Raw genomic sequence first — 23861 nt, forward strand, 5'->3', positions numbered from 1 at the left:
GAGGGTGAGGAGAGGAGAGTGGGCCTGGGACACGCCCCCACAATATCAAACTCCACCCCTTCACTGCACACAGGAGGGCCGGGCCAGGGTGGAGATAGGAACTACGAGTCTTTAGGGACCCCAAACAAAACAGAGGGACTAAGGGACTAAACAAAATTTAGGCAATGCCTATTCCTCACTGCCCGGGGGAAGGAAGGCAGGGGCCTGTCTCCCTGCCTCCGCTGCAGGCGGGGCTGCGGGGACCCCGCCAGGGTGGGGAGGGCCAGGCCGGGCCCAGGAAGGGGGCGGGGCGGCCGCAGTGACGCGGCGGGCGGCGGGGAGGGACGGCAGGGGCGCCGGCGGGCGGATCGAGAGGAAGGTCGGGGCCATGGGCCGGCACTGCGCCTCGGGAGGGTCCGGCCACCGCTGGAACCCGAGGCCGGGGCTGGGGGCGCTCCGGGCTCCGACCCACGGGCCGGCTGGCCCTGCCCGGGCTGGGTGAGGGGCGCCCGCCTCAAGCTAGAGGTGAGCCGGGACGTCGGCAGGCGGGCCAAGAGCGCGGCAGGGGACCGGGAGGCCGGAGAGCAGAGGGAAGTGGGGACAACGGGGCCTCTAGCTTGCGCGCAGGGTGCGAGTGGGGGATGGAGGGGTGCCTGCAGCGGAACCGAGGTGCCAGCCCGGGGTGCGGGTGGGCGGAGCAGGTCTCCAGGGCCAGGGCTCGTGGGATACCAAGTGGAGCCACTCTGACCTCAGCCTGAGGAGGGGTCACCGCCTGGGAGGAGGACGGGGTGGCTGCCTAGGCGCGTGGAAAGCCGGCAAGGGCCAGGGGTCCAGGAAGGATGCTGGGAGGGGGAGGTCGGGGACCCTGCTGCCCTCGATGGGCAAGAGGAAGACAGATCTGAGGGGCGGAGGGGATTCCTGGTCCCGGAAGGTAGGTTCGGGTGCAGGGCGTGGGGGAACCTGGCAGAGATGCTGGGCGCACGGGGCCACTCCGCGCAGAGACACCAGGGGAACAAGGTTCTAGGTGAACGTCCGAGAGTGGGGGACCCGGGACCCTGTCGACTCTACCGGGAAGGGGATGCAGTGGGCGGGTCCCCGAGGAGCCGGTCGCGGAAGGCGGGCCCGGAAGGAGGGGCCCCGGGGCTCCGGGGGGCGCGCCCCCGAGGGATGCTGTTTCCCAGGATTAAGACGCGGCCGCAGCGGGAGAGGCGAGGTGGCCCTCCCGCCCGCCGGCCGGAGCCTGGCGCTCCGGGGGGCCCGCGTCAGCGCGCGGTTGCCTTGGCGACGGGCGGGCGGGGGGCGGGGGCTGCGCGAAAAAGAGGTCAGCGCTCAGCCTCGCTGCAGCTCCGGGCCCCGGCGGAGCGGGCGGTGGCGCTGGGCTCGCCTCTGCCTCCCCCGCGGCGGGCCCGGGCATGGGGTCCCGTGTCCCGAGCCCCTCTGCGGGCGCTCTGGGCTCGGGACCGCGCGCCGCCTCCCGGCACTGACGGCCGCGCCGTGCCCTGCGCCAGGAGCTGGAGTGGAGGCCGCGCGCGGCCCGCCGAGCGCCTTCAGGATGCTCATCAAGGAATACCACATTCTGCTGCCCATGAGCCTGGACGAGTACCAGGTGGCCCAGCTCTACATGATCCAGGTGAGGGCCGCGGGGAGAAGGCGCCTGGGCAAGGGGTGGAGCCCCGCCGACCCCGCCAGCTCAGGGCTGGGACCCACTGGGCTGGGACCCACTGGAAGCCCGGAGGAGGCGAGAGAGGCCCCCCTTCGGATGCAGGGATGGGGAAGGGCTGTGGGTAGAAGGGCAGGAAGGCCGAGTGGCGCTTCCCACCCGCTAAGAGCCCAACCCTCCTCTGATCTCCTGTAATCCTCCTGAGGATCTGTAATCCCATCGGGGAAGGAAAAGGCGCCCAGGAGGCGGCAAGAATGAGGAGGGGGGCCTCTGCGGCAGAGGAGGGCGGGAGGGGGTCTGGAGAGGTGCAGGGTCCCGGCCACACCCGGAGGTCAGGGAGATGGGGTGAGGACCAGGCGCCAAACCTGGGGCAGAGACAGGGCAGCAAGGACTGCAGGGCAAGGGGGCTCTGGGCTTGGGCAGTGAGAAGAGTGGGCCAGGGCAGGCCCTCAGCGGTGGCCAGGTTGGTGCAGGGTCTCAGAGTCCGCTCCAGATCTGTCTCCAGCACAGCAGGACCAGAGTCTTATAAAGCAAGAGGGCCTGGACCCTCGGGTTTGAGAAGGCCAACTGGGCCCCAGAGCCATAGAAGGCAGGATCTGGGGGCTCTCAAGCTATGAGGGGTGTGGCAGGAGCTGGGATTCGGAGGCAGCTAGGGCCTTCCAGAGAGGGAGGAGGCAGGGGCAGGGCCTCTGAGAACTGGAGACCCCTTTTCGTCTCCTTGTCCCTTCTCTCTTGCCAGCCAGCCCAGCCTCCTTGCCACCATTGAGCACATCCAGGATGTGCTCCCACCTCAGGGCTGCCCTGGCTTCCCCTGCCCTGAGTGCTCCCTCCCACCTCACCTCTTTAAAGTCGTGTTCAAGCCATGGTCACATTGTGTTCTTAGCAAGGCCTTCCCTGACTATCTGATCAAAACTGCAGCCCCCAACCCTGATCACCCATACCCCACTAGGCTTTCTTTTCCCATAGCACTTAGCACCTTCTAACACACCATATAATTTGATTTTTCCTTTTGTGTATCTCCTTCCACTAGAATGTAAGTTCCACAATGAGAGGGGTCTTTGTACTATTCATCAATATATCTCAATTGATATAATCCCAAACACCACTGGGAGTAGAGCAGACACTGAATGAATACTTGAATGACTGAGTTGAGTGCTGGGTTGCTGAGCCCACGCGGACTGGGTACCACCTGTGATTCTGATCCCAGGGAGCTTCGGTGGGGCAGGTCTGGTTTCAGGGAATTGGAAAGGCTGGGACCAGGGCCCCCCAGAGCTGTGCAGAGCACCCAGCTGAACTAGGGATCCCAGATGCTGAGCTGGGGCTGAGCTCCCTGTTCTGCTTTGCCTTGGGCCACAGAAAAAGAGCCGGGAAGAGTCTAGTGGTGAGGGCAGCGGCGTGGAGATCCTGGCCAACCGGCCCTACACAGATGGGCCCGGGGGCAGCGGGCAGTACACACATAAGGTGTACCACGTGGGCTCCCACATCCCAGGCTGGTTCCGGGCACTGCTGCCCAAGGCTGCCCTGCAGGTAGAAGAGGAATCCTGGAATGCCTACCCCTACACTCGAACCCGGTGAGCGAGTGAGGCGGGCATGGTCCGGGGCCGGAGGGGAGCAGCCCTGGTGAGTACAGCAGTGAGCCTCACCCATGCCCTCTGCCCAGGTATACCTGCCCCTTCGTGGAGAAATTCTCCATTGAAATTGAGACCTATTACCTGCCTGATGGGGGACAACAGCCGAATGTCTTCAACCTGAGTGGGGCTGAGAGGAGACAGCGCATCCTGGGTGAGGCCTGGAGCTATGGGAGGACCCTGGCGCCCCCTCAGGCTCCCACCTGCCTCAGCGGGCAGCCTCTGAGAAGTCCCAGCCCTCTCCAGGCCTCCTGTCCTATCTGCAAGAGGACAGGAGCTGTCACCCAGTCCCAAGAGGGTGCCAGGAGCAGGGGCTCAAAGGGACTGGCACTGCTCAATACTTGCCAAACTCCCTTAGACACCATCGACATCGTGCGGGATGCAGTGGCCCCAGGCGAGTACAAAGCAGAAGAGGACCCCCGGCTGTACCGCTCGGTCAAGACAGGCCGAGGGCCACTGGCTGAGGACTGGGCGCGGACAGCGGCGCAGACAGGACCCCTTATGTGCGCCTATAAGCTGTGCAAGGTTGAGTTCCGCTATTGGGGCATGCAGGCCAAGATCGAGCAGTTCATCCACGATGTAGGTGAGCACCCAGCCACGGGAGGCCCCACTGACCCAGCATGCCCCAGACCCCGTGTTTAGGGCCAGGGAGGCTCCCATCCACTGGGGACACAGAAGCCAGAAGCCGTCATTTCCATCTGAGGTAGGGAGCACTGGGGCAGAGGTGGCCGCACGGCCCAGCCGGGCATCCACAGAGCAGGAAGCTGGTAATGTGATCTACAAGGTCCATGCTGGCTCTGACATTCAGAAATGCTGCTGCTTCCATTAAGATTCTAAGATTCGCCATCATCCTGTGAGTTGGGTGAGACTTAGAGACTCTCAGGAAGGTGACCAGCTCCAACTGGCAGCATGCTAAGGAGTGCAGGCTGAGGCTGGGACTCCGATGTCTTTCTTTCTGGGATCCCCCACCCACCCACTCCCAGTTTCTAGGATTCCAGCCTTTGGCCCTGGTGTCCAGGAACCCCAGTCCCACACCTCCCCTCAGCCTCACCCCATCATGCTTACAGCTCAGCCCTGCCTCAGCGCCCAGGTCATCTGCACACAAAGGGATGGTCCCTAGTGGGGGAGACCAGTGGCCTGGCTTCTGTCCCACTACTGCCCCCCATGGTACCTCCAGCAAGCCACTGGCCATCTCTGCACTTTCAATTTCTCCTTGGTAAATGAGGAAGAGGTTGGGTCAGATCTGAAGAGCTGATACTGACAGTGATTGCAGCACTCAGACCCTTTGCTAATCGCTTTCTGTGCAAGCTCTCCCTTAACACCCACACCACCACCAGGTAATAACGATGACTATTCCCATCTTACAGGTGAGGAAATTCAGCTTAGAGAATAATGTGGCCTCCTTGTCTTGCATTTGGGAAAAATACCAAAAAGCACAAATAAGAAAATTAAAATCACCCACATACAGCGCCACTACTAAGATTCTGATATATCTCCTTGCAGAGGTTTATAATTATCATTCAACCATCATTCCTTTATTTCCTAGATATTTAAGAGTTTCTAACTTTATTCTTCTGCTTAAGATAAAAATATCCCAGAATGGGTATCATCTTTCGCTACAACGCTCATTGAGTGCCAACACTTCCATTAACTGTTAACACCTTCATTAACCATCAACAATTTCATTAACTGTTAACAATTCCTCAGAAGTCAACAGGAAGCCAGCCAAAAGCAAGAACAAGCATTAGTCCCTGCTTCTGGAGTGATGGGGTGGGGACAGTGCTGAGAGTTAGGGTGTGCAGAGAGACAGAAAAGGCAGTGGGCAGGGAGGGAGTCAGGCAGGAAGACAAATGCCCCACTTTCCACTCCCATTCCTGGATTGTACTGGCCCTGCCCTACTTTGTGGCTCTGGGTGGGTGGTGTGCCCAGGGGAGCCATTACCCAACCTCAAGGCTGGGCATGTGGCTGCGGTGGCAGGGAAGCAGGGGGAGGGGCACCGTTCTGATGCCTGGGCACCTGCAGGTCTGCGTCGGGTGATGCTGCGGGCCCACCGCCAGGCCTGGTGCTGGCAGGACGAGTGGACAGAGCTGAGCATGGCTGACATCCGGGCACTGGAAGAGGAGACTGCTCGAATGCTGGCCCAGCGCATGGCCAAGTGCAACACAGGCAGTGAGGGGCCCGAGGCCCAGCCCCCGGGGAAACCAAGCACCGAGGCCCGGTCTGGGACCAGCAACACTGGCATCCCCGATGGGCCTGAGGCCCCCCCTGGCCCGGATGCCTCCCCTGATGCCAGCTTTGGGAAGCAGTGGTCCTCATCTTCCCGTTCCTCCTACTCATCCCAACATGGAGGTGAGGCTGGGGCACAGGGATGGGGGAGCCACCATCCCCAGGCTGGGTTCCCGGGCTGAGGCTGAGGCAGAGCTGGCCCGGCAGGGGCTGTGTCTCCCCAGAGCTTGTCCGAGTGGCGCATGCAGAACATCGCCCGAGACTCCGAGAACAGCTCCGAGGAAGAGTTCTTTGATGCCCACGGTCAGCACCGAGGCCCTTTTTGGGAGTGGGGCTGTCCCCCAGCAGCTCCTTCCACACCATGACACAGCCCCCTGTCCCCTCAGAAGGCTTCTCGGACAGTGAGGAGGTCTTCCCCAAGGAGATGACCAAGTGGAACTCCAATGACTTCATTGACGCCTTTGCCTCCCCAATGGAGGCAGAGGGGACGTCAGGTAAAGATCCTGATCCCACCTAGGATACCGGCCCCAGCACCCACGTACAGCAGGCCACAAGTTTAATGGCATCTTAAAATGAAAGTCCACCTGAAGAGGTGCTCATTAAATACACAGATGAATAATGAATGATGGGTGGGTGAATGGATGGATGGATGGGTAGGTGGGTGGATGGATGGATGGATGGATGAATGGGTAGATGGATGGATGGATAAATAGATGTATGGATGGTTGGGTGGATAAATGGATGGGTGGGTGGATGGATGGATGGAGAAATGGATGGATGGGTGGATGGATGGTTGTATGGGTAGATGGATGGATAAATGAATGGATGGATGGGTGGATAAACGGATGGATGGATGGTTTGGTGGGGGGATGGATAAATGGATGAATAGGTGGTTCGGTGGGTGGATGGATGGATGGGTGAGCGGAAAGATGGATGATTAGAATGTAGTCAAGATTCACACATAGCACAAAGACTGAAGGAATTAATTTGGACTTCCTGAAACCTTCACAGGAGAGGTGATGTTTCTGCTGGCTTTGGAAGGCTTGGGCCGGTGCTGTCCAGCAGAACTTTTAGGTCCGTGTTGCCCAAGGCAACAGCCACCAGCCACACTGGCTCTCAGGCACTGAAAATGGGGCTAGTGTGACTGAGGAACTGAAGTTTTTATGCATTATATTTTAATTCATTTGAATTTAAATAGCCACTTTAATGGCTAATGACTACCGTGTTGGGCAGGGCAGGGTTGAGCAGTCTGCCAGGCAAACAGGCATTGTGTGGAGAGGCGGCTCTGACTGCAGTAGGACCATCGGAGCAAAGGCCAGGACATGCAGACTGACCTGGGAGGGTTGGTGGGAGAAGTTTAGAGGAAGGCAGCGACTTGAGCCCTCAGGCAGACACCGGAACTGGGGTGCCTGAGGTGCCAGATGGGGGGATCCCCGCGGTCCTCTCCATCCTTCTCACTGGCTTTCCTTGCGCTACAGAGCCTGGAGCCGAGGCAGCTAAAGGCATTGAGGACGGGGCCCAAGCACCCAGGGACTCAGAGGCGAGTACGGTCAGCCACCCTATGTCAAAACTCCCCCTACTCACTGGCCTGGCCACTGCTGTGACACCCATGGCACCCCACTGTGCCCCCCAGGGCCCGGATGGAGCTGGGGAGCTGGGGGCTGAGGCATGCGCAGTCCACGCCCTCTTCCTCATCCTGCACAGCGGCAACATCCTGGACTCAGGCCCTGGAGACACCAACTCCAAGCAAGCGGATGTGCAGACACTCAGCTCGGCCTTCGAGGCTGTCACCCGCATCCACTTCCCTGAGGCCTTGGGCCACGTGGCTCTGCGACTGGTGCCCTGTCCACCCATCTGCGCCGCCGCCTACGCCCTTGTCTCCAAGTACTAGCCGCAGGTGGAAGGGTGGGGAACTCCTAGGATCACGGAAGCCTTGGGGCAGGAGGTGGGGGAAGGGATCAGGAAGTCAGACACCTGGGTCTGTCACTCGCATGGCTGGACCTGTTCTGGGGAATGCCTCCATTTCAATTTCCTCTTGGGACTGATACTCCCCACAAAGGACCCACAGAGCCAGAGCTTGCCAGCAGGCCCAGGGAACTTGGGTGGCAGGAGTGGGTCTGGAAGCCCCCCACTCACCACCATATTCCCTCCTCCTGCAGCCTGAGCCCCTACAGCCACGATGGTGACAGTCTGTCCCGCTCCCAAGACCACATTCCGCTGGCCGCCCTGCCACTGCTGGCCACCTCGTCCTCCCGCTACCAGGGCGCCATGGCCACCGTCATTGCCCGCACCAACCAGGCCTACTCAGCCTTCCTGCGCTCCCCTGAGGGCACTGGCTTCTGTGGGCAGGTCAGTGGTTAGGGACATTCCATCTGCTGCCCTCCACTGCAGCCCGCCCTGTGGCCTGTCCTGGGTGAGGATAAGCCTCTCCTGATGGTACCCCTGCTCCCATGCAGGTGGTGCTGATTGGAGACGGTGTTGGTGGCATCCTGGGCTTTGACGCCCTCTGCCACAGTGCCAACGTGGGCACCGGGAGTCGGGGCAGCAGCCGCCGTGGAAGCATGGTCAGTATAGCCAAACCCAGCCTCCTGAGGAGCGGGGAGTCCCTCTCCATCTCTAGGTCTTTGCCCCCTGGAATGGCAACCCCTCTGCCAGCAGGCAGGTCCTCTGCTGCCCCGCCAGTTCATGTCCTCTCTGGAACTCTGCTCTGCCCAATCCTTAAGCCTCCTCGCTTTGAAGTAAGTAAAATTCGAATGGTCCCAGGCCTGAGGATGTTTCTGTCCCCTGTTCCATCCAGAACAATGAGCTGCTCTCTCCGGAGGTCGGCCCAGTGCGGGACCCCCTGGCAGATGGCATGGAAAGGCTGGGTCGGGCCAGCCCAGAACCCTCAGCCCTGCTTGCCCAGCGCATCACCAGCGACATGGCCAGTCCTGAGCCTGAGGGCTGTCAGAACAGGTGACGTCCCTGCCCCATCACTCCTGCCCTGGGCACATGCTGGACTACAGAGGCAGCAGCACTGAGCAGCCCTCCTCCCCTACAGCCTTCAGGCAGCCTCAGCAACCGCCTTCTCCGGGGAGCCCCGGCGGGCAAGCACAGCCTCCTGCCCACCTGCTGCCACTTCCGAGGCACCTGACGGCCCCAGCAGCGCTGCCCGCCTCGACTTCAAGGTCTCTGGCTTCTTCCTCTTCGGCTCCCCACTGGGCCTGGTGCTGGCTCTGCGCAAAACTGTGATGCCCGCCCTGGAGGGTGAGCCCCAGGGGCTGCGGGGGCGCCTCTAGTCTCTGTCTGCCCCTTCCTTCTCCACCTCCCCTGGCCTTCCCACTCATCCGAAGCACAGGCAACTTCCCCACTGTACTAACTCAAAGGCCTGGCTAGAGAAGGGGAGCCTGAGGCCCAGAAAGAAGGGACTCGCCAAGGGTGAGTCTCCCGAAGCCACTGGGAGGAGCTTCACACCCGAGCAATGTTCTGCACAAGAAGGGGTCCAGCGGGCGCACAGGAAACACCTCCTCCTGGACCATGACAGCAAATCGAAGCCTCTGCCCTCTTCTCAGCACTTTTTTTTTTTTTTTTTGAGACAGAGTCTCACTCTCACCAGGCTGGAGTGCCAGTGGCCCAATCTTGGCTTACTGCAACCTCCAACCTCCAGGGTTCAAGCGATTCTCCTGCCTCAGCATCCCAAGTAGCTGGGATTACAGGCACCTGCCACCATGGCCAGCTAATTTATGTAGTTTTTTTTTTTTTTTAGTAGAGATGGGGTTTCACCATGTTGGCCAGGCTGGTCTCAAACTCCTGACCTCAGGTGATCCACCCACCTCTGCCTCCCAGTGCTGGGATTCAGTAGAGGTGGAGTTTTGCCATGTTGGCCAGGCTGGTCTTGAACTCCTGACCTCAAGTGATCAGCGTGCCTCTGCCTCCCACAGTACTGGGATTCCAGGCATGAGGCACCACGCCCTGCCCCTGTCTCACTTTAAGCAGGGCCCTACTGACTTCCCGGAGAGTATAGTTTGGGAAGTGCTGGCTCAGGGTCACATCGGACATCAGGGTGCCACTCCCACACCCCTATCTCCCAGAGTGCCCAGCTGAAACCCCCACCCCACAATCTTTCTCTATCTTCTGGGTACCCAGTGGCCCAGATGCGCCCAGCCTGTGAGCAGATCTATAACCTCTTTCACGCTGCTGACCCCTGCGCCTCACGCCTCGAGCCCCTGCTGGCCCCACAGTTCCAGGCCATCGCCCCACTGACTGTGCCACGCTACCAGAAGTTTCCCCTGGGAGACGGCTCATCCTTGCTGCTGGGTATACCCCCAAACAAGATAAAGGGGAGGAGGAGGAGGGCACCCACAGGGAGGGAGGAGGTAGCAGAAGGCATGAGGCGGCTCCCACAATATGGGAAACCTCTCAGGCCACCATTCCCAGGACCAGGAGCCCCTTCCCCTGTGGGGGTCTGGATCCCCAGGATCCTCTCACCATCTGGGCCCAGAAGTCGGGTGGGGGAGGTTAGCCAAGCTAAGGTGGCCCCTGGCAGCATGATGCTGGTGCGCTGCTGTGCGTCCTGCTGCATCTGTGGGGGTGCGCTGCAGGCATGTATTAGGGGGCATGCCCAGGTGTGCATGGGCCAAGCGGGCCTGTGTTGGGCACAGGTGTGCACTGTTTGGGGCAGTGGCAACAGGCATTCTGGCAGGAATGCACCTGGCCACTGGTCTAGCTGAGGGGAGAGAATGCCACAGTGCAGCCTCAGCCAGGTCCTGGCATGAGGGGCCACAGGGAAGATGGCGAAGGTGTGGGGAGTCCCGGGTGAGAAGACAGGAGAGCCACCCGGCCAGCCCCTGCTGAGCTTGCCCTCCCTCTCCCAGCCGACACTCTGCAGATGCACTCTGGCCTCTTTCTGGAGGAGCTGGAGATGCTGGTGCCCTCAACACCCACCTCTACTAGTGGTGCCTTCTGGAAGGGCAGTGAGTTAGGCACTGAGCCCCCCGCCCAGCCAGCCGCCCCCAGCACCACCAGCGAGGTGGTTAAGAGTAAGTTAAGACAGCCTGGGCAGTCCAGCGTGGGGGTGGGGGAGACCCGGATACCACCTCCCAAGCCCAGCTGAGAAACCCTTTCACCCAGCACCCAGCCTGGACTTGGCAAAGAGCAGACTGGGTGAAAGGGAGGGAGGAGCACCCAGCCCCCAGGCAAATGGGTACGGGGCAGGAGGCCATCCTGACTCGCTGCCCATGGCCTCGTAGTCCTGGAGCGCTGGTGGGGGACCAAGCGGATTGACTACTCACTGTACTGCCCCGAGGCGCTCACCGCCTTTCCCACGGTCACGCTGCCCCACCTCTTCCACGCGAGCTACTGGGAGTCCGCCGACGTCGTGGCGTTCATCCTACGCCAGGTGAGCCTGGGAACGTGGAATGGGAGATGAGAATGGGAGGAGGATGGACTACTGTGGGCCTGGGGAGAGGTAGTCCTCCCTCCCCTCAACAAGGCCTTGCCCGCTGGCCCTCGCAGGTGATCGAGAAGGAGCGGCCACAGGTGGCGGAATGCGAGGAGCCCTCCATCTACAGCCCTGCCTTCCCCAGGGAGAAATGGCAGCGAAAACGCACGCAGGTCAAGATCCGGGTAAGTGCCCTGCCCCTCGCCCCCTCTCCCGCGAGGCCCTGCCTCTTCCCCCTACCACCCCGCCCCCTCAGGGCCAAGCCAACCCAACTCTCTCCCAGTCCTGCCCCGCCCCTGAGGTCCTAGCCCCACGTCATTGCCCTAGCCCGGCCCCTGGGAACCGCTGGTCTCCCCGCCCCCTCCCCGTCCTCTGCACACATTGGGGTCTGGGGTCTGGGGTCTGGATCTGCGCTGGTCCTCACCTGGCCTCATCCTCTGCATCCCATCCTGTCACCGCCCTGCCCCTGGAGCCGCAGCCCACGCACAGGATCTCAGGCCCGGGTCCACGAAAGTGTGCCTCCCCTTTCCCTCCCTCCCCACCCCCATCCCCCTTCGCCCTTTTCCCTCTGTACCCTGTGGCCTCAGGCCCCAACCCTGGTGTGTGCGCGAGGATCTGACCCCGATGTGTACGCGAGGATCTGACCCCGATGTGTGCGCGTGGATCCTCACCCGCTCCTTCCCCAACCATCCCCATCCTATCCTGGCCGCTGACTCACGCCCTCTCCTCCTAACAGAACGTCACTTCCAACCACCGGGCTAGTGACACGGTGGTGTGCGAGGGCCGCCCCCAGGTGCTGAGCGGGCGCTTCATGTACGGGCCCCTGGACGTGGTCACGCTCACAGGAGAGAAGGTCAGGACCCAGAGGCCCTGGCCCCCTGGTCCCACGGCCCCACCTCCTGTCCTTGGAACAGCTCCAGGTCCCTGGTCGTTGAGCTCCTAGACCCACCCATCCCTGACAGCCCTGCCTCTGCCCTCCTCCACATGGGGCCCCCATGGACCTCCCGCCCCTTCCCCCTTCCAGGTGGATGTCTACATCATGACGCAGCCGCTGTCTGGCAAGTGGATCCACTTTGGCACCGAGGTCACCAACAGCTCGGGCCGCCTCACCTTCCCAGTTCCCCCAGAGCGCACGCTGGGCATCGGTGTCTACCCGGTGCGCATGGTGGTCAGGTGAGCGCGGCTGGCCGGGCCTCTGCGGGGGGGCTCCGCCAGGCCTCGCCCCGCGCCACTCACGCCCCGCCCCGTGGGCCGCAGGGGCGACCACACCTACGCCGAATGCTGCCTGACTGTGGTGGCCCGCGGCACGGAGGCCGTGGTCTTCAGCATCGACGGCTCCTTCACCGCCAGCGTCTCCATCATGGGCAGCGACCCAAAGGTGCGCGCTGGCGCTGTGGATGTGGTCAGGTAGGAGCCGCCACCGCCACCACCACCCAGCTCACCGTGGTGACCGCCCCCCATCCCGGCCGTCGGAGCTGACCGCTGCCCCACCCCGCAGGCACTGGCAGGACACGGGCTACCTGATCGTGTACGTCACGGGCCGGCCAGATATGCAGAAGCACCGAGTGGTGGCCTGGCTGTCGCAGCACAACTTCCCCCACGGAGTCGTCTCCTTCTGCGACGGCCTCACCCACGACCCGCTGCGCCAGAAGGCAATGTTTCTGCAGAGCCTGGTGCAGGAGGTGCGGCGGCCGGGGAGGCTGTGGGTCCTGACCCCACCCCCGCTTCTCCTTCCGCCCCACCACCAGCGGAGACCCATCTGGTCCCACCCATCGGCCCAGGCCCTGCCTGACTGCAGCGGCCCCTATGGTCCTGCCCGCCTAGTTTGAGGGGCCCCATGTACTTAAGGGCAACTAGGGAGATGCAGCTGGTCCCGCCCCTGTTCCCCTGGTACTGGGACCTGTCCTCGCCTTCGTCTACCTGGCCCCACCCTCAGAACAATATGGGGAAGCCCAACAGACCCCGCCCCCAGTTGCATGGCTCCGCCCCTGGGACAGCTGATTGGCGTCTCCCGCCACAGGTAGAACTGAACATCGTGGCTGGTTATGGGTCTCCCAAAGACGTGGCTGTATATGCGGCGCTGGGCCTGTCCCCCAGCCAGACCTACATCGTGGGCCGCGTGGTGCGAAAGCTACAAGCGCAGTGCCAGGTGAGGGCCAAGTGAAGGCCTGGAACAGGACCTCAGGGAGCAGGAGCCTGAGTCCCAGGCCTTAGGGACCACCTGCTCTGGGACAGCTGTGAAAAGGCCTGACCGGCCTCTGGGGAACCTGGGATCCTCCTAGGACAAGGGTCACGAGCAGCTTGAGCTACTGGCTGCCAGGCAGGCCAGCGGGGACAACCCATGCTGCAGTGTGCTGAAAACCCTGGGCACTGCTTCCACTCCGCCATGGCTCTGGGCAAGGGCCTGACGCTTCTGAGCCTCAGTTTCCCATCTGTAAATGGAAATGACCATGGCACTGCCCATGTCAGCTTATAAAGATCACATCATTTACTACACATCAGCAGGCACTGAGCTGGGCACAAAGCAAGTGCTGGCTAAACACTGGTTGCTGGTATTTTTCCTCTAAGACCCATTTTCCAGATGAGGAGAATGAGGCCCAGAGAATGGCAGAGGTGGGAGCACAGCTGAGGTGCCCTGGCTCCCAGCCTGGGGTCCTATCTATTGAGAAGGCTTCGCCTTAGGCTGTGCCGAGCCTGCCACCAGTCCCCCAGCCTGCCTCAGGTGCCTCTGGAGGACCGGGGAGGGCAGCGTGTGGGCCCCTGGCCAGCACCCCCTCATCCCTGCCCACCTGTGCCCACAGTTCCTGTCAGATGGCTACGTGGCACACCTGGGCCAGCTGGAAGCGGGCTCGCACTCACATGCCTCCTCCGGACCCCCGAGGGCTGCCTTGGCCAAGAGCAGCTATGGCGTGGCCGCCCCTGTGGACTTCCTGCGCAAACAGAGCCAGCTGCTTCGCTCCAGGGGCCCCAGCCAGGCAGAGCGCGAGGGCCCAGGAACACCACCCACCACCCTGGCAAGGGGCAAGGCACGGAGCATCAGCCTGAAGCTGGACAGCGAGGAGTGAGGCCCACAGCACACCAGGACCTGGATTATTTATTGACACACCTGAGGGGCCCAAGGGGCTGTGTGTGGGAGGCTGGGAGCCCAGACTTTTGGCCCCAATGCTGGCCCCCCAGCCCCATACCCTGCATTTCCGTGTGCCCCTCGGTGTTACTTCCCTTTCAAATGAGGGGACCCAGCGCCGGGGGGAGGGAGGAGGGCGTGGGCATAGGCACAGAGGCTTTTCCAGTGTGTATAAATCCATGAAAATAAACGCCACCTGCATCCCACCCACTCACCCTGTGCCTGGCACCACAGGGCAGCCAGCCCAGTTTCCAGTTCAACAGGGGACACCAATGTGCACAGAGAGGCCGACACGCGCCCAGGGCCATCCAAGTCACAGGCAGGGTCAGGATGGGAGCCCAGCCCTCAAAAGGTGTCACGAAGCATGCGCCCAGGGCCATCCAGGTCACGGGCAGGGTCAGGATGGGGGCCTGGCCCTCAAAAGGTCTCACCCTCTCCTCTTCCTGGACAGTCCACCCACCCCAGCCCAACCCTGCTTACCTTGGCCCCAGTATGGCTTCTCATGGAAACCCCGTCCCCAGACACCGAGGCCAGGAGACCACGGGATCCAAGGCTGGAAGGGGAGGGCAGCACCAGGAGACCACCTCCCTCAGGCGCCCAGCTCCCTGGCCTGTACCCACTTCATCTTCTCCTTAAGACTGGAGGCTCCCGGGGCACCCCAGCCCTGGCCAGCAAGAGACACTTCCCCCTACCTTGGTGAAAGAGCCCATTGTCATAATTTCTCTCACAGGGACACTGAAGCCCCAGAGCTGGCAGGTGGGGGGGCTAGGATTTGAACCCTGATTCTCTGCCTCCCAACGGCCACCCAAGTACCAGAAAATGCCAGGTAATGACCTGGCTCTCCCAGTGGACCAGCTCAGCAGACTCAGAGAGAGATAAATAAAGGTTTTTATATACACAGAAGCATGGCGGAGCGGGGGCAGGAGGGCTGGCGGCGGCAGCTGTGGCTTGGCAGGTAAGGCAGGGCCAAGCGCCCCTGTCAATGAGAGAAGATGCCCCGGAAGCGGGCCTTGTCCTCTTCGTCCTTCTGCCGGATCCGAGCCTCCAGGGCCCGCAGCTCTCGGCTCACAACAGGCGCCAGGGCCGGGTCCAGCTCCAGCACTTTGGCAAAGTCAGCCTGGGCCTCCTGGGCATTCCACACGGCCGCGTGGGCCTTGCCCCGCTTGAAATAGGCCTTGATGTTGTCTGCAGGGGATGCCAGTGGGCAACAGCATGCGAGGGCATGAGGGGGGATCCTGGCCAGCTACCTGGCCTCACGTCTCCTGGCACCATGGGCCCACAGGGGAGAGAACCCTCCCTGGCCTGAGGATGCCACCCCACGCCACCCCAATACACCATTCATGCTTCATTGGCAAGATGGGGCCCACAGCCCCGCAGAGGAGGCAGATTTAGTCAGGCCTCTGTGGGAGCTCAGAATGGGGGGTGTGAAAGGCTAGGTCTTGAGCCCCAGCAGTGACAGGAGAAAGGCCACTCTCTGACCACCCGCAGCCCCGGCAGCCTGGCACTCACCATCATACTTGTTGAGGATGGAGGAACAGTGGTCCAGCACCTCGTAGTACTCCTTGGCCACCAGCTTGCACTGGCAGTAGTTGAGCAGCAGCGGCGTGATCTGCTGGTCCAGCTGGATCCAGTCAGAGGACCCAGGCTGTTCCTGGGGGCACGGGAGCGGGGAGAAGCTGTAGACCTGGGCCCCCTGGCTCCGCACCCCCCTCCATCCTCCCCCTCAGCCTCCAGGCAGCACCTTCATCTGCAGGTTCTTGAGACAGGCAATGGCATCGTAGTACTTGGCGGCAGCCTCCTTCACGTGCCCCTCGCGGTACAACCGGTTGCCCTCCTGGTGGATAAGCGGCACTGCCTTTGCCTTCTCTTCATCCGTCATGGCCCATGGGTCCTGCTGGTATGTGCCAGGGCTCTCCACCTGCAGGGCATGGGGCATATTACAGCAGGACTCTGGAATACCACAGCTGCTTCAGCAGCAGACCTGACTAGCATCTGGGCTGGCTGGGCACCCAGTCATCACACAGCAGCAGCACAGCCGCCTATTACTCAAATAGCATTCAGGCCTGGTACAGTGGCTCACGCCTGTAATTCCATCACTTTGGGAAGCCGAGACGGGTTGATTGCCTGAGGTCAGGAGTTCAAGACCAGCCTGACCAACATGGAGAAAACCCGTCTCTACTAAAAATATAAAATTAGCCAGGTGTGGTGGCGCATGCCTGTAATCCCAGCTATTCAGGAGGCTGAGGCAGAAGAATCGCTTGAACCCAGGAGGCAGAGGTTGCAGTGAGCAGAGACTGCGCCATTGCACTCCAGCCTGGGGCAACAAGAGAGAAACTCTATCTTAAAAAAAAAAAAAGCATTCAACAAACATCGATGTCACATCTCCTGTGTGCCCGGCACTGTGCCAAGTGCTAAGAATAGTACAGTAAACGAGACGGTGAAAAACCCTGCCCTCGAAGAAATCATGCTCCATGGGCAGATTCCCTAAACAGACAAGGAAATATACAAATTCCCAGGGACTTCAAGACACGGCAGAAGCTGAGAAGAAAATAAGCCTCTCCAAGACAGAGAACCAGGAGGTCGGATAGGCAGGGCCAGCCTCCTGGAGGAGGTGATATTTGAGACGTGAAGGAGGAGGAAAGGAGACTGGGGGGCTGCCAAGGGTCCCATACAGGCCTTCTTGTCCCTGTCTGCTCCTCTAGCAGTCTACCCACGTATCCCACCAGCCCTGGGCAGACAGGCCAGCGCCCTGAGGCTGGGCAGTGGTGCCCCTCACCTTCAGCATCTCCATGTGGAAGATGAGGGGCCGGGGGTTCTGCTGCAGGGCGTCCAGGTCAGCGTGGCCCAGGGAGCTGTGTTCTTGCATCTGTGCAACACCGCAGCAGTGCCGCTGGCCCTCCAGGGGGTCCTTGCCTGCCGCGATGTTGCGGAGACTCTTGGCCACCAGCGGGTACAAGACCACATGCTGCAGGAGGGCAAGGGTGCCAAGGGCTCTGTCACTGTGGGCTGGATGGTCACCGGGTCCACAAGGCCCAACCCCCTTCCCTACCGCCACCTGAGAACAAACACCGAGGCCCAGAGAGGGGCAAATGGGCCCTCACTCCGTTTACTCGCAGGAGGCTTTCCCTCAGGACTCCTCCAGCCACTCAGCCCTCTCTTGGTGAAGCCCCAGCTTCTGCCACATTCTCTGGCCACCAAACAGAGCATCGACCCCCAACCCCGGCCCCACCACAGACACACACCTCCCAGCAACCTGTCTCCCTGGTCCTTACAGTCCCGGTGGAATTCTCACCTCCTCTCCCTCCTGAGGATAAGGTCCACAAGCTGGACTATGCAAAGCACTGGGGCCCCCACATTCTGTTCCCAGGAGAAGTTCCTCCTCCTGCCCCACCCACACCCCACCGAGGGCCTACCTTAGAGCCGGGCCCAGGGCAGCCACTTCAAAACCCTCAGGGAGACGGGCATAGAGGACCTAGCCTCTAATCTCCTGCTTGGCAAAGCTGCTAGGCTGGTGGAAACCAGATTACTCCCACCCAGGGCTCCCCTACTCCTCCCACTGCCCTGCGGTCTGGACACAGGCTGACTGCCGGACTGCCATTCAGCAGGCATTTCCCATGCTGGGCATCCCAAAACTAGAAGTAAACGGGCCAGATCCCTGCCCTGCAATAGCCTAGGACAAGGCAGAAGAGCAGATCCTGGCCATGCAGGGCATGAGGGCTGGAGCACCAAAGGCGAGAGTTGAGCCAACCATTGGCAGTCAGGGAGGGCTTCCTAGAGGTGGTGACCCAGGAATCAGCTTAGAAGGAAGAGGGAAGATCTTGGCTAAGAAGGGGAATAGAAAGAAAAAGCAGGGAGGCTGAGTAAGAGGAGGAGATGGCAGGGGCCAGCCCCCAAAAAGCTATGTGAGCAGCTATAGCTTACACAGTTTAAGTCCTCACTTAATGTCCTAAGTAGGTCTTGGAAACTGTGACTGTAGGCAAAACAATACGTAACGAGACCAGTTTCTCTTCTCATCAAAGTTTTAACAAAATTATGCTGACAGAAGCGATGGTGGCTGAGAACCTGATGTATGTTTCTCTCTTAGTCACAGTTTCCGAGAACGTTCCAGCAACATTAAGTGAGGACTCACTGTGCTCTGTCCTGACAGTGACCAGGAGCCACAGAGGTTTGAAACAAAGGGATGTATGAGTCGTTTGCATTTGAGAACGAGTCCCCTGGCCGCAGTCTGGCTAATAGGGGAAGGCAGAATGGAGGCCAGGCTGCCATCAGCAGGCTGGTGTGGTAGTCTAGAAAGAGTGGGTGAGCCGCGCGCAGTGGCCTCCGCCTGTAATCCCAGCACTTTGGGAGGCCGAGGAGGGCGGATCACCTGAGGTCAGGCGTTTAAGAACAGCCTGGCCAACATGGCGAGACCCTGTCTCTACTAAAAATACCAAAATTAGCCAAGCGTCATGGCGGATGCCTGTAATCCCTGCTACTCAGGAGACTGAGGCAGGAGAACTGGTTGAACCCAGGAGGGGGAGGTTGCAGTGAGCCAAGATCACACCACTACACTCCAGCCTGGGTGACAGAGTGACACTCCATCTCGAAAACAAAAAGGAAGAGTGGGTGGCAGTCTAGCGGAGGGTGGAGGGAAGAGGAGCCCTGGGGACAGGGAATGGGGCGTGGCTGGACAGCCACCACAGACGGTGCAGGATGGACACCTTGACGTCACAGAGGAACTGGGCGATCTCCCCCTCACGCATGGTGCACACGATGGTCTCCCACACGGGCAGCTTGAACTTCTTGCCAATGATGAGCTCCATGGGCTTGCCACGCGCCCGGCTGTCATCCAGCACGGTGCCCTCGTTGTCACTGTGCAGTGTCCGGTAGTGGAACGTGGCCTGTGGGTCACATGTGAGGTCAGGCAAGGGCACAAACCCTCACCCTGACCCCCAAAGACAAGTCCAGCCCCTGGCCTGCTGATGGCACAAGGAATGGGGCTTCCCCAGGGATGCCACCTGACGTTACACCTGGCTTTATCCCCCCACACTGGTGACAAAACAAAGTCACAAGGAGAGGAGTAAGAGGCCCAAATCACACAGCCAGTGGGTGGCTGGGTGGGAACAAGAATGCAAGAGGTCTGACTCCAGTCGTTCCTCAACAAATATTTACTGAGCACCTACTATGTGCCCAAGCTCTGTGCTAGACACCAGAACAGGGCAGCTGGCAAAACACAAAAAAGTCCCTGACGCCCTGGAGCTCGCATGGAGCTTCTAGAGGGAGGAGATGAGTGTCAAACAAAACAATGAGTTGTTGCAGGTGAAGCCACGTGCCTGGCAAACAGCGAGGGCAAGGGGGTGGGGGCTGGATTAAACAGAGTGGGGGTAGGGGAGTAAGGAAGAAAGCAAGCCAAGTGGACCCTGGGGTAGGAACTTTCTAGGCCAAAAGAACAGCAGGTGCCAAAAGCCTTGCAGTGGGACAATGTGATACGGAAGTGCTGGGAAGGGAAGAGGGCCGCCCCGTTAAATAATACAGAAAGAACGGAGGGAAGTGCTGGGTAGAGGAGGGCGCAGCCCCTGGCTAGGGCTCCACCCCCACGGACCTAGGTGAGGACAGACCTTTCTCGCCCAAAAGTTACATTTCCCAACACCCCCCTGGCCTGCCACACCCCCATCCTGTGCCTATAGAAACCTGAGACCTGGTCAGGCACAGTGGCTTATGCCTGTAATCCCAGCACTCTGGGAGGCTGAGGTGGGCAGATCACAAGGTCAGGAGATCAAGACCATCCTGGCCAACATGGTGAAACCCCATCTCTACTAAAAATCCAAAATATTAGCCAGTTGTGGTGGTGCATGTCTGTAATCCCAGCTACTCGGGAGGCTGAGGCAGGAGAATTGCTTGAACCCAGGAGACGGAGGTTGTAGTGAGCTGAGTTCCAGCCACTGCACTCCAGCTTGGGCCACAGAGTGAGGCTCCGTCTCAAAACACAAACAACAAGGAAAAAAACCTGAGACCCTAGTGGCAGACACACAGCCAGCCAGATGTCAGAGGAGCACATTAGAGGAAGACATGAGCAGCTGGTCACCAAGAGGACGTCAGGAAAGCATGCCTCCAGAAGAACACACCAACAGGCACCAGCAGGCTATCGACCGGCAGGATGAGGCAGAGTTTGGCTAGGGCAGTCAGAGGAGAGCTGGGGCCACCACAACCCCAGAGGAAGACCATCACCCTTCTGGCTCTCCCATCAGCTGAGAGCTACTTCCACTCAATAAAACTTTGCAGTCAGCCAGGCATGGCTCATGCCTATAATCCCAGCACTTTGGGAGGCCAAGGCAGGCAGATCACTTGAGGTCAGGAGTTAGAAACCAGCCTTGGCCAAGATGGTGAAGGTCTGTCTTTACTAAAAACGTGAAAAAATAATTAGCTGGGCGTGGTGGCAGGCACCTGTAATCCCAGCTACTTGGGAGACTGAGGCAGGAGAATCACTTGAACCGGGGAGGCAGAGGTTGCAGTGAGCCGAGATCGCGCCATTACACTCCAGCCTGGGCAACAACAGCGAAACTCTGTCTCGGAAAAAAAAAACAACAACCTTGCACTCATTCTCCAAGCCCATGTGTGGTCTGATTCTCCGGTACATCAAGGCAAGAAACCCGAGGCTACAGAAAGCCCTCTGTCCTGTGATAAAGAAGAGGGTCTAACTGAGCTGGTGAGCACCAGCCACCTGTAGACAAACTAAGAGAGCTCCCTGGGACACACGGAGCTGTAAACCTTCACCCCTAGGCACTGCCGTGGGGTTGGAGCCCCACAGCCTGCCCTTCTGTATGCTTTTTGAGAGGTTTGAGCAGCGGGGCACCCAAGAAGCAAGCCACACCCCCATCACACGCCCTGTGAGGGGGATAAGGGAACTTTTCCTGTTTCAAACCCACGGTGCGTTCAAGAGCAGGAAGGACAGTGTGGCGGAGCAGAGTGAAGGAGGAGGCGGGCTCAGCAGCGGGGCTCACCCAGGTCAGCAGGCTGGACCTCACAGGGCCTGTAGGCGATGGAGAGGCCTCTGTTTTCCACTCTGAGATGGAAGCCACTGAGTGGCTCCAAGCAGAAAAGGAACCGAATCTAACAGGTGTTCTGCTGCTGGGATGAGAACAAACCATAGAGGGACAAGAGAGGCAGGAGGAGAGTCAGAGGTCGCTGCACTAACCCAAGCCGGAAGTGAGGATAGCCTGGACCCAAGTGGTAATGGCGGAAGTGGTGAGAAGTCAGAGTCCAGCTGCAAATTGAGGATGTGATTTGGGATATGAGAGACTGGGAGGACCATGGAGACACTCAGGTTTTTGGCCTGAACAATGAGAAGGCTGGAGGTTCCCCTAACTGACACGGAGAAGGCGCTGGTGGAGCAGGTTAAGTGTGAGTTGCCAACCAGGCTTCCAGGTGGAGATGGTGAGTCGGGAGCTGTATGTCAGGTTTAAGAGACAGGTAATGACTGGACGTCTGCATCTCAAAGTAATCCAGGCAGGGAGAGATGTTAGAGGACACTGCAGGTGGGTGCAGAGAAAAGAAGTTTGAAGACTGAACCCTCGACAGGATATGGTTAAAGAGCCCACACTCTTAACTGCCACACCACGCTGCATCCCTCAACTCAGTCTCCATATCAGGAAAATGGAATCCACAACAGTACCTATCTCACACTGTGGGAAAGAAATATACTTGTGAAGCAAGTAGCACAGTGCTCACATAGTGAGCACTCAGTCAGTGCTGGCACCTGGTTATTTAACACCACCTGCTCCTGATCTTGGGCTGCCATTTGTTCACATCTCTCCTTCTGGTGTCTGTTCCATCCAGGATCTCCTTTGCCAGGCCCTTCATCCAACACCACCAACCCCCCAGTCCTTGGGGGCATGAACCCACACCACACATCCTGTCTCTTCTTAGAGATCTCTTTTCATACAGTGGCTCACTCCAGCCATGCAGCTCCCCTAGTGCACTTCCACTGCACTGGGCTAGAATGCTTAGCTGCCCGATTCAGCACAGCGCTGGCCCGGGGGCATGTGCATGTCCTGCCTGACTGCTCTGCTGGGCACAGGGGCTGCCCCGGGAAGTTCCCTTCTCTGCAGACAAATGGCAACTGGGAAAGGCACTCGGGAGGGGTCAACTGCAGGAGAAGCAGGGAAGCCTAGAGTTGCAGGTTGTCGGGGGAAGGGACCAGAGGGACTGGATCTACGGGCCGGGTTGTAAAAAGGAGGAAAGTGGGAGGCTCTTTACTTCCCAGCCCTCATCTGTCCCAAACAAGCCACTAACGCGGTAGGAAGACTGCCAAAGGGTCCCCGTCTGGGAGACCTGACCTCTGGACCCGTCCTCTGGCTTTGCATGTCCCAGGGCCTCGGTTTTCCATTCTAAATAGTGGTAGTTGGTCTAAGTGTTTTTGGAAGACCCTTCTATCTACAAAGGATCATGAGCCTTGAAACCCAGATGCCCCAGGGCCACTCCTCTCCCCCGGCTTTCCTCTGTCGTGGGGTCTTCCCAAGCACTGAGATCAACCCCCAACCCCAAGCCGCTTGTGATGACTGACTACCTCCTCTACTAATGCTGCTGCAACGCCGGGCCAGGGGGCGGGGCAGACAGGCCCGAATTCACCCCCTACTTAAATTCAGACCAATCAGCGTCGAGCTCTGCATGTGAGCGGTAGGGTCACTGAGGGTGTCTTCTGGGCATGCGCAACCTCTCGCCTAAGGCCTCCTCCCGCCTCGCATGCGCACCACGCCGCAGACCGGGAGAGAGGAGGGGTAGACACGAACCTTGGTCCCATCCTGAAAGTCGGGGAGGTCTCCTCGGCCTTCCTGTATCACACGTTTTTGGATCCCGTCCTCTCGGAGTCTTCCGATGATATCCGCCATCCTCCTTCCCCGCTGCTCCCTTTCGGCAACTTCCGGACTTGCTCGGTGGCTTCCGGACTTGCTTCGGCAACTCCTAGAGCCTCGGCAGCATCCGGGCTAGCGCCATTTTGGTTGAGGGTAGAAGCCAAAAAGGACTGAGCGTGAAAACGGATGGTGATTGGTTCTCTGCGCTGCGGCTGAGCGCGCGCGTCTGCCTGGGGACTGGGCCTGGGAATGTCTCGGGGCGGGACCCGAGCCGGTCAAGGAGGCGGGGCCGGGGTCCGCTGGCCGGGGGGTAGGAGGATGTCCCTAGCAACTGTGTCTTTAAATTGTTTGGGACTGCAGCCTTGTGGCACTTCGTTTGAAGTTGTGGATGTAATATAACAGCATTGCAGAGTTAGGAAAATTTAAAAAATAACTCCACTCGTAAGCCACACCCTCAAAGCGTTGTGATTTTTGTGTATTTTCTTCCGGCTTTTTTTTTTTTTTTTGAGACGGAGTCACTCTGTCGCCCAGGCTGGAGTGCAATGGCGTGATTTTGGCTCATTGCAACCTCCGTCCCGTGGGTTCAAGCAATTCTCTTGCCTCAGCCTCCCTAGTAGCTGGGATTACAGGTGTGTACCGTCACGCCCAGCTAATTTTTGTATTTTTAGTAGAGACTGGGTTTGGCCTTGTTGGCCAGGCTGGTCTCAAACTCGACCTCAGGAGATCCACCCATCTCGGCCTCCCAAAGTGCTGGGATTACAGGCGTGAGCCACCATGCGTGGCCGATATGAAACATTCTAAATAAAATACTAGGCGAATTGAATTCACTAATGTCATGTAAAAATGCATCAGCATGGGCCAGGTGCTGTGGCTTATGCCTCTAACCCCAGCACTTTGGGAGGCCAAGGTGGGTGGATCTCCTTGAGCTCACACGTTCAAGACCAGCCAGGACAACATGGAAAAATACCATCTTTACCAAAAATACAAAAAATTA

The 23861-nt window shown here is 59.6% G+C and overlaps 2 protein-coding genes across 4 annotated transcripts; one reads left to right on the forward strand and one right to left on the reverse strand.

Moving 5' to 3' along the window:
* The first annotated feature begins 328 nt into the window (after positions 1-328).
* PITPNM1 (phosphatidylinositol transfer protein membrane associated 1) lies at positions 329-14242 on the forward strand. 2 transcript variants are annotated; one of them, XM_064364668.1, is made up of 24 exons: positions 329-504; positions 1488-1609; positions 2996-3210; positions 3300-3421; positions 3626-3850; positions 5290-5616; positions 5701-5796; positions 5880-5987; positions 6972-7033; positions 7127-7377; positions 7653-7842; positions 7950-8057; positions 8291-8448; positions 8534-8739; positions 9619-9789; positions 10347-10511; positions 10722-10870; positions 10987-11097; positions 11649-11765; positions 11937-12085; positions 12170-12319; positions 12411-12594; positions 12933-13061; positions 13714-14242. In XM_064364668.1, the coding sequence occupies exons 2-24, from the start codon at positions 1532-1534 to the stop codon at positions 13975-13977; spliced, it is 3735 nt and encodes a 1244-aa protein (XP_064220738.1). In that variant the 5' UTR covers positions 329-504; positions 1488-1531; the 3' UTR covers positions 13978-14242. The 2 variants fall into 2 exon arrangements, with proteins under 2 accessions (XP_064220738.1, XP_064220739.1); XM_064364669.1 differs by having other exon boundaries at positions 477-504; positions 5883-5987.
* A 664-nt stretch (positions 14243-14906) lies between these two features.
* AIP (aryl hydrocarbon receptor interacting protein) lies at positions 14907-23036 on the reverse strand. 2 transcript variants are annotated; one of them, XM_012452925.2, is made up of 6 exons: positions 22805-23036; positions 18737-18916; positions 16813-17001; positions 15778-15954; positions 15546-15687; positions 14907-15221 (listed from the first exon to the last, which is right to left on the reverse strand). In XM_012452925.2, exons 1-6 carry the CDS (start codon positions 22901-22903, stop codon positions 15016-15018), a joined length of 993 nt encoding a protein of 330 aa, XP_012308348.1. In that variant the 5' UTR covers positions 22904-23036; the 3' UTR covers positions 14907-15015. The 2 variants fall into 2 exon arrangements, with proteins under 2 accessions (XP_012308348.1, XP_012308349.1); XM_012452926.2 differs by having other exon boundaries at positions 15055-15221; positions 15554-15687.
* Between the last annotated feature and the right edge of the window lie 825 nt (positions 23037-23861).

Source organism: Aotus nancymaae, unplaced genomic scaffold (assembly GCF_030222135.1).
Source record: "Aotus nancymaae isolate 86718 unplaced genomic scaffold, 86718_ANA_hifiasm-v0.15.2.pri h1tg000059l, whole genome shotgun sequence".
In the NCBI taxonomy this organism is placed as follows: domain Eukaryota; kingdom Metazoa; phylum Chordata; class Mammalia; order Primates; family Aotidae; genus Aotus; species Aotus nancymaae.

Excerpts from the sequence above, each read along its gene's own strand:
- PITPNM1 (XM_064364668.1), top strand. The coding sequence starts at position 1,532 with ATGCTCATCAAGGAATACCACATTCTGCTGCCCATGAGCCTGGACGAG. Across the intron at positions 3,211-3,299 it reads TACCCCTACACTCGAACCCG|GTATACCTGCCCCTTCGTGG; the intron begins GTGAGCGAGTGA and ends CCCTCTGCCCAG. Across the intron at positions 12,595-12,932 it reads TGCAGAGCCTGGTGCAGGAG|GTAGAACTGAACATCGTGGC; the intron begins GTGCGGCGGCCG and ends CTCCCGCCACAG.
- AIP (XM_012452925.2), bottom strand. The coding sequence starts at position 22,903 with ATGGCGGATATCATCGGAAGACTCCGAGAGGACGGGATCCAAAAACGT. Across the intron at positions 18,917-22,804 it reads ACTTTCAGGATGGGACCAAG|GCCACGTTCCACTACCGGAC; the intron begins GTTCGTGTCTAC and ends TGTGACCCACAG. Across the intron at positions 15,688-15,777 it reads TCAAGAACCTGCAGATGAAG|GAACAGCCTGGGTCCTCTGA; the intron begins GTGCTGCCTGGA and ends CCGTGCCCCCAG.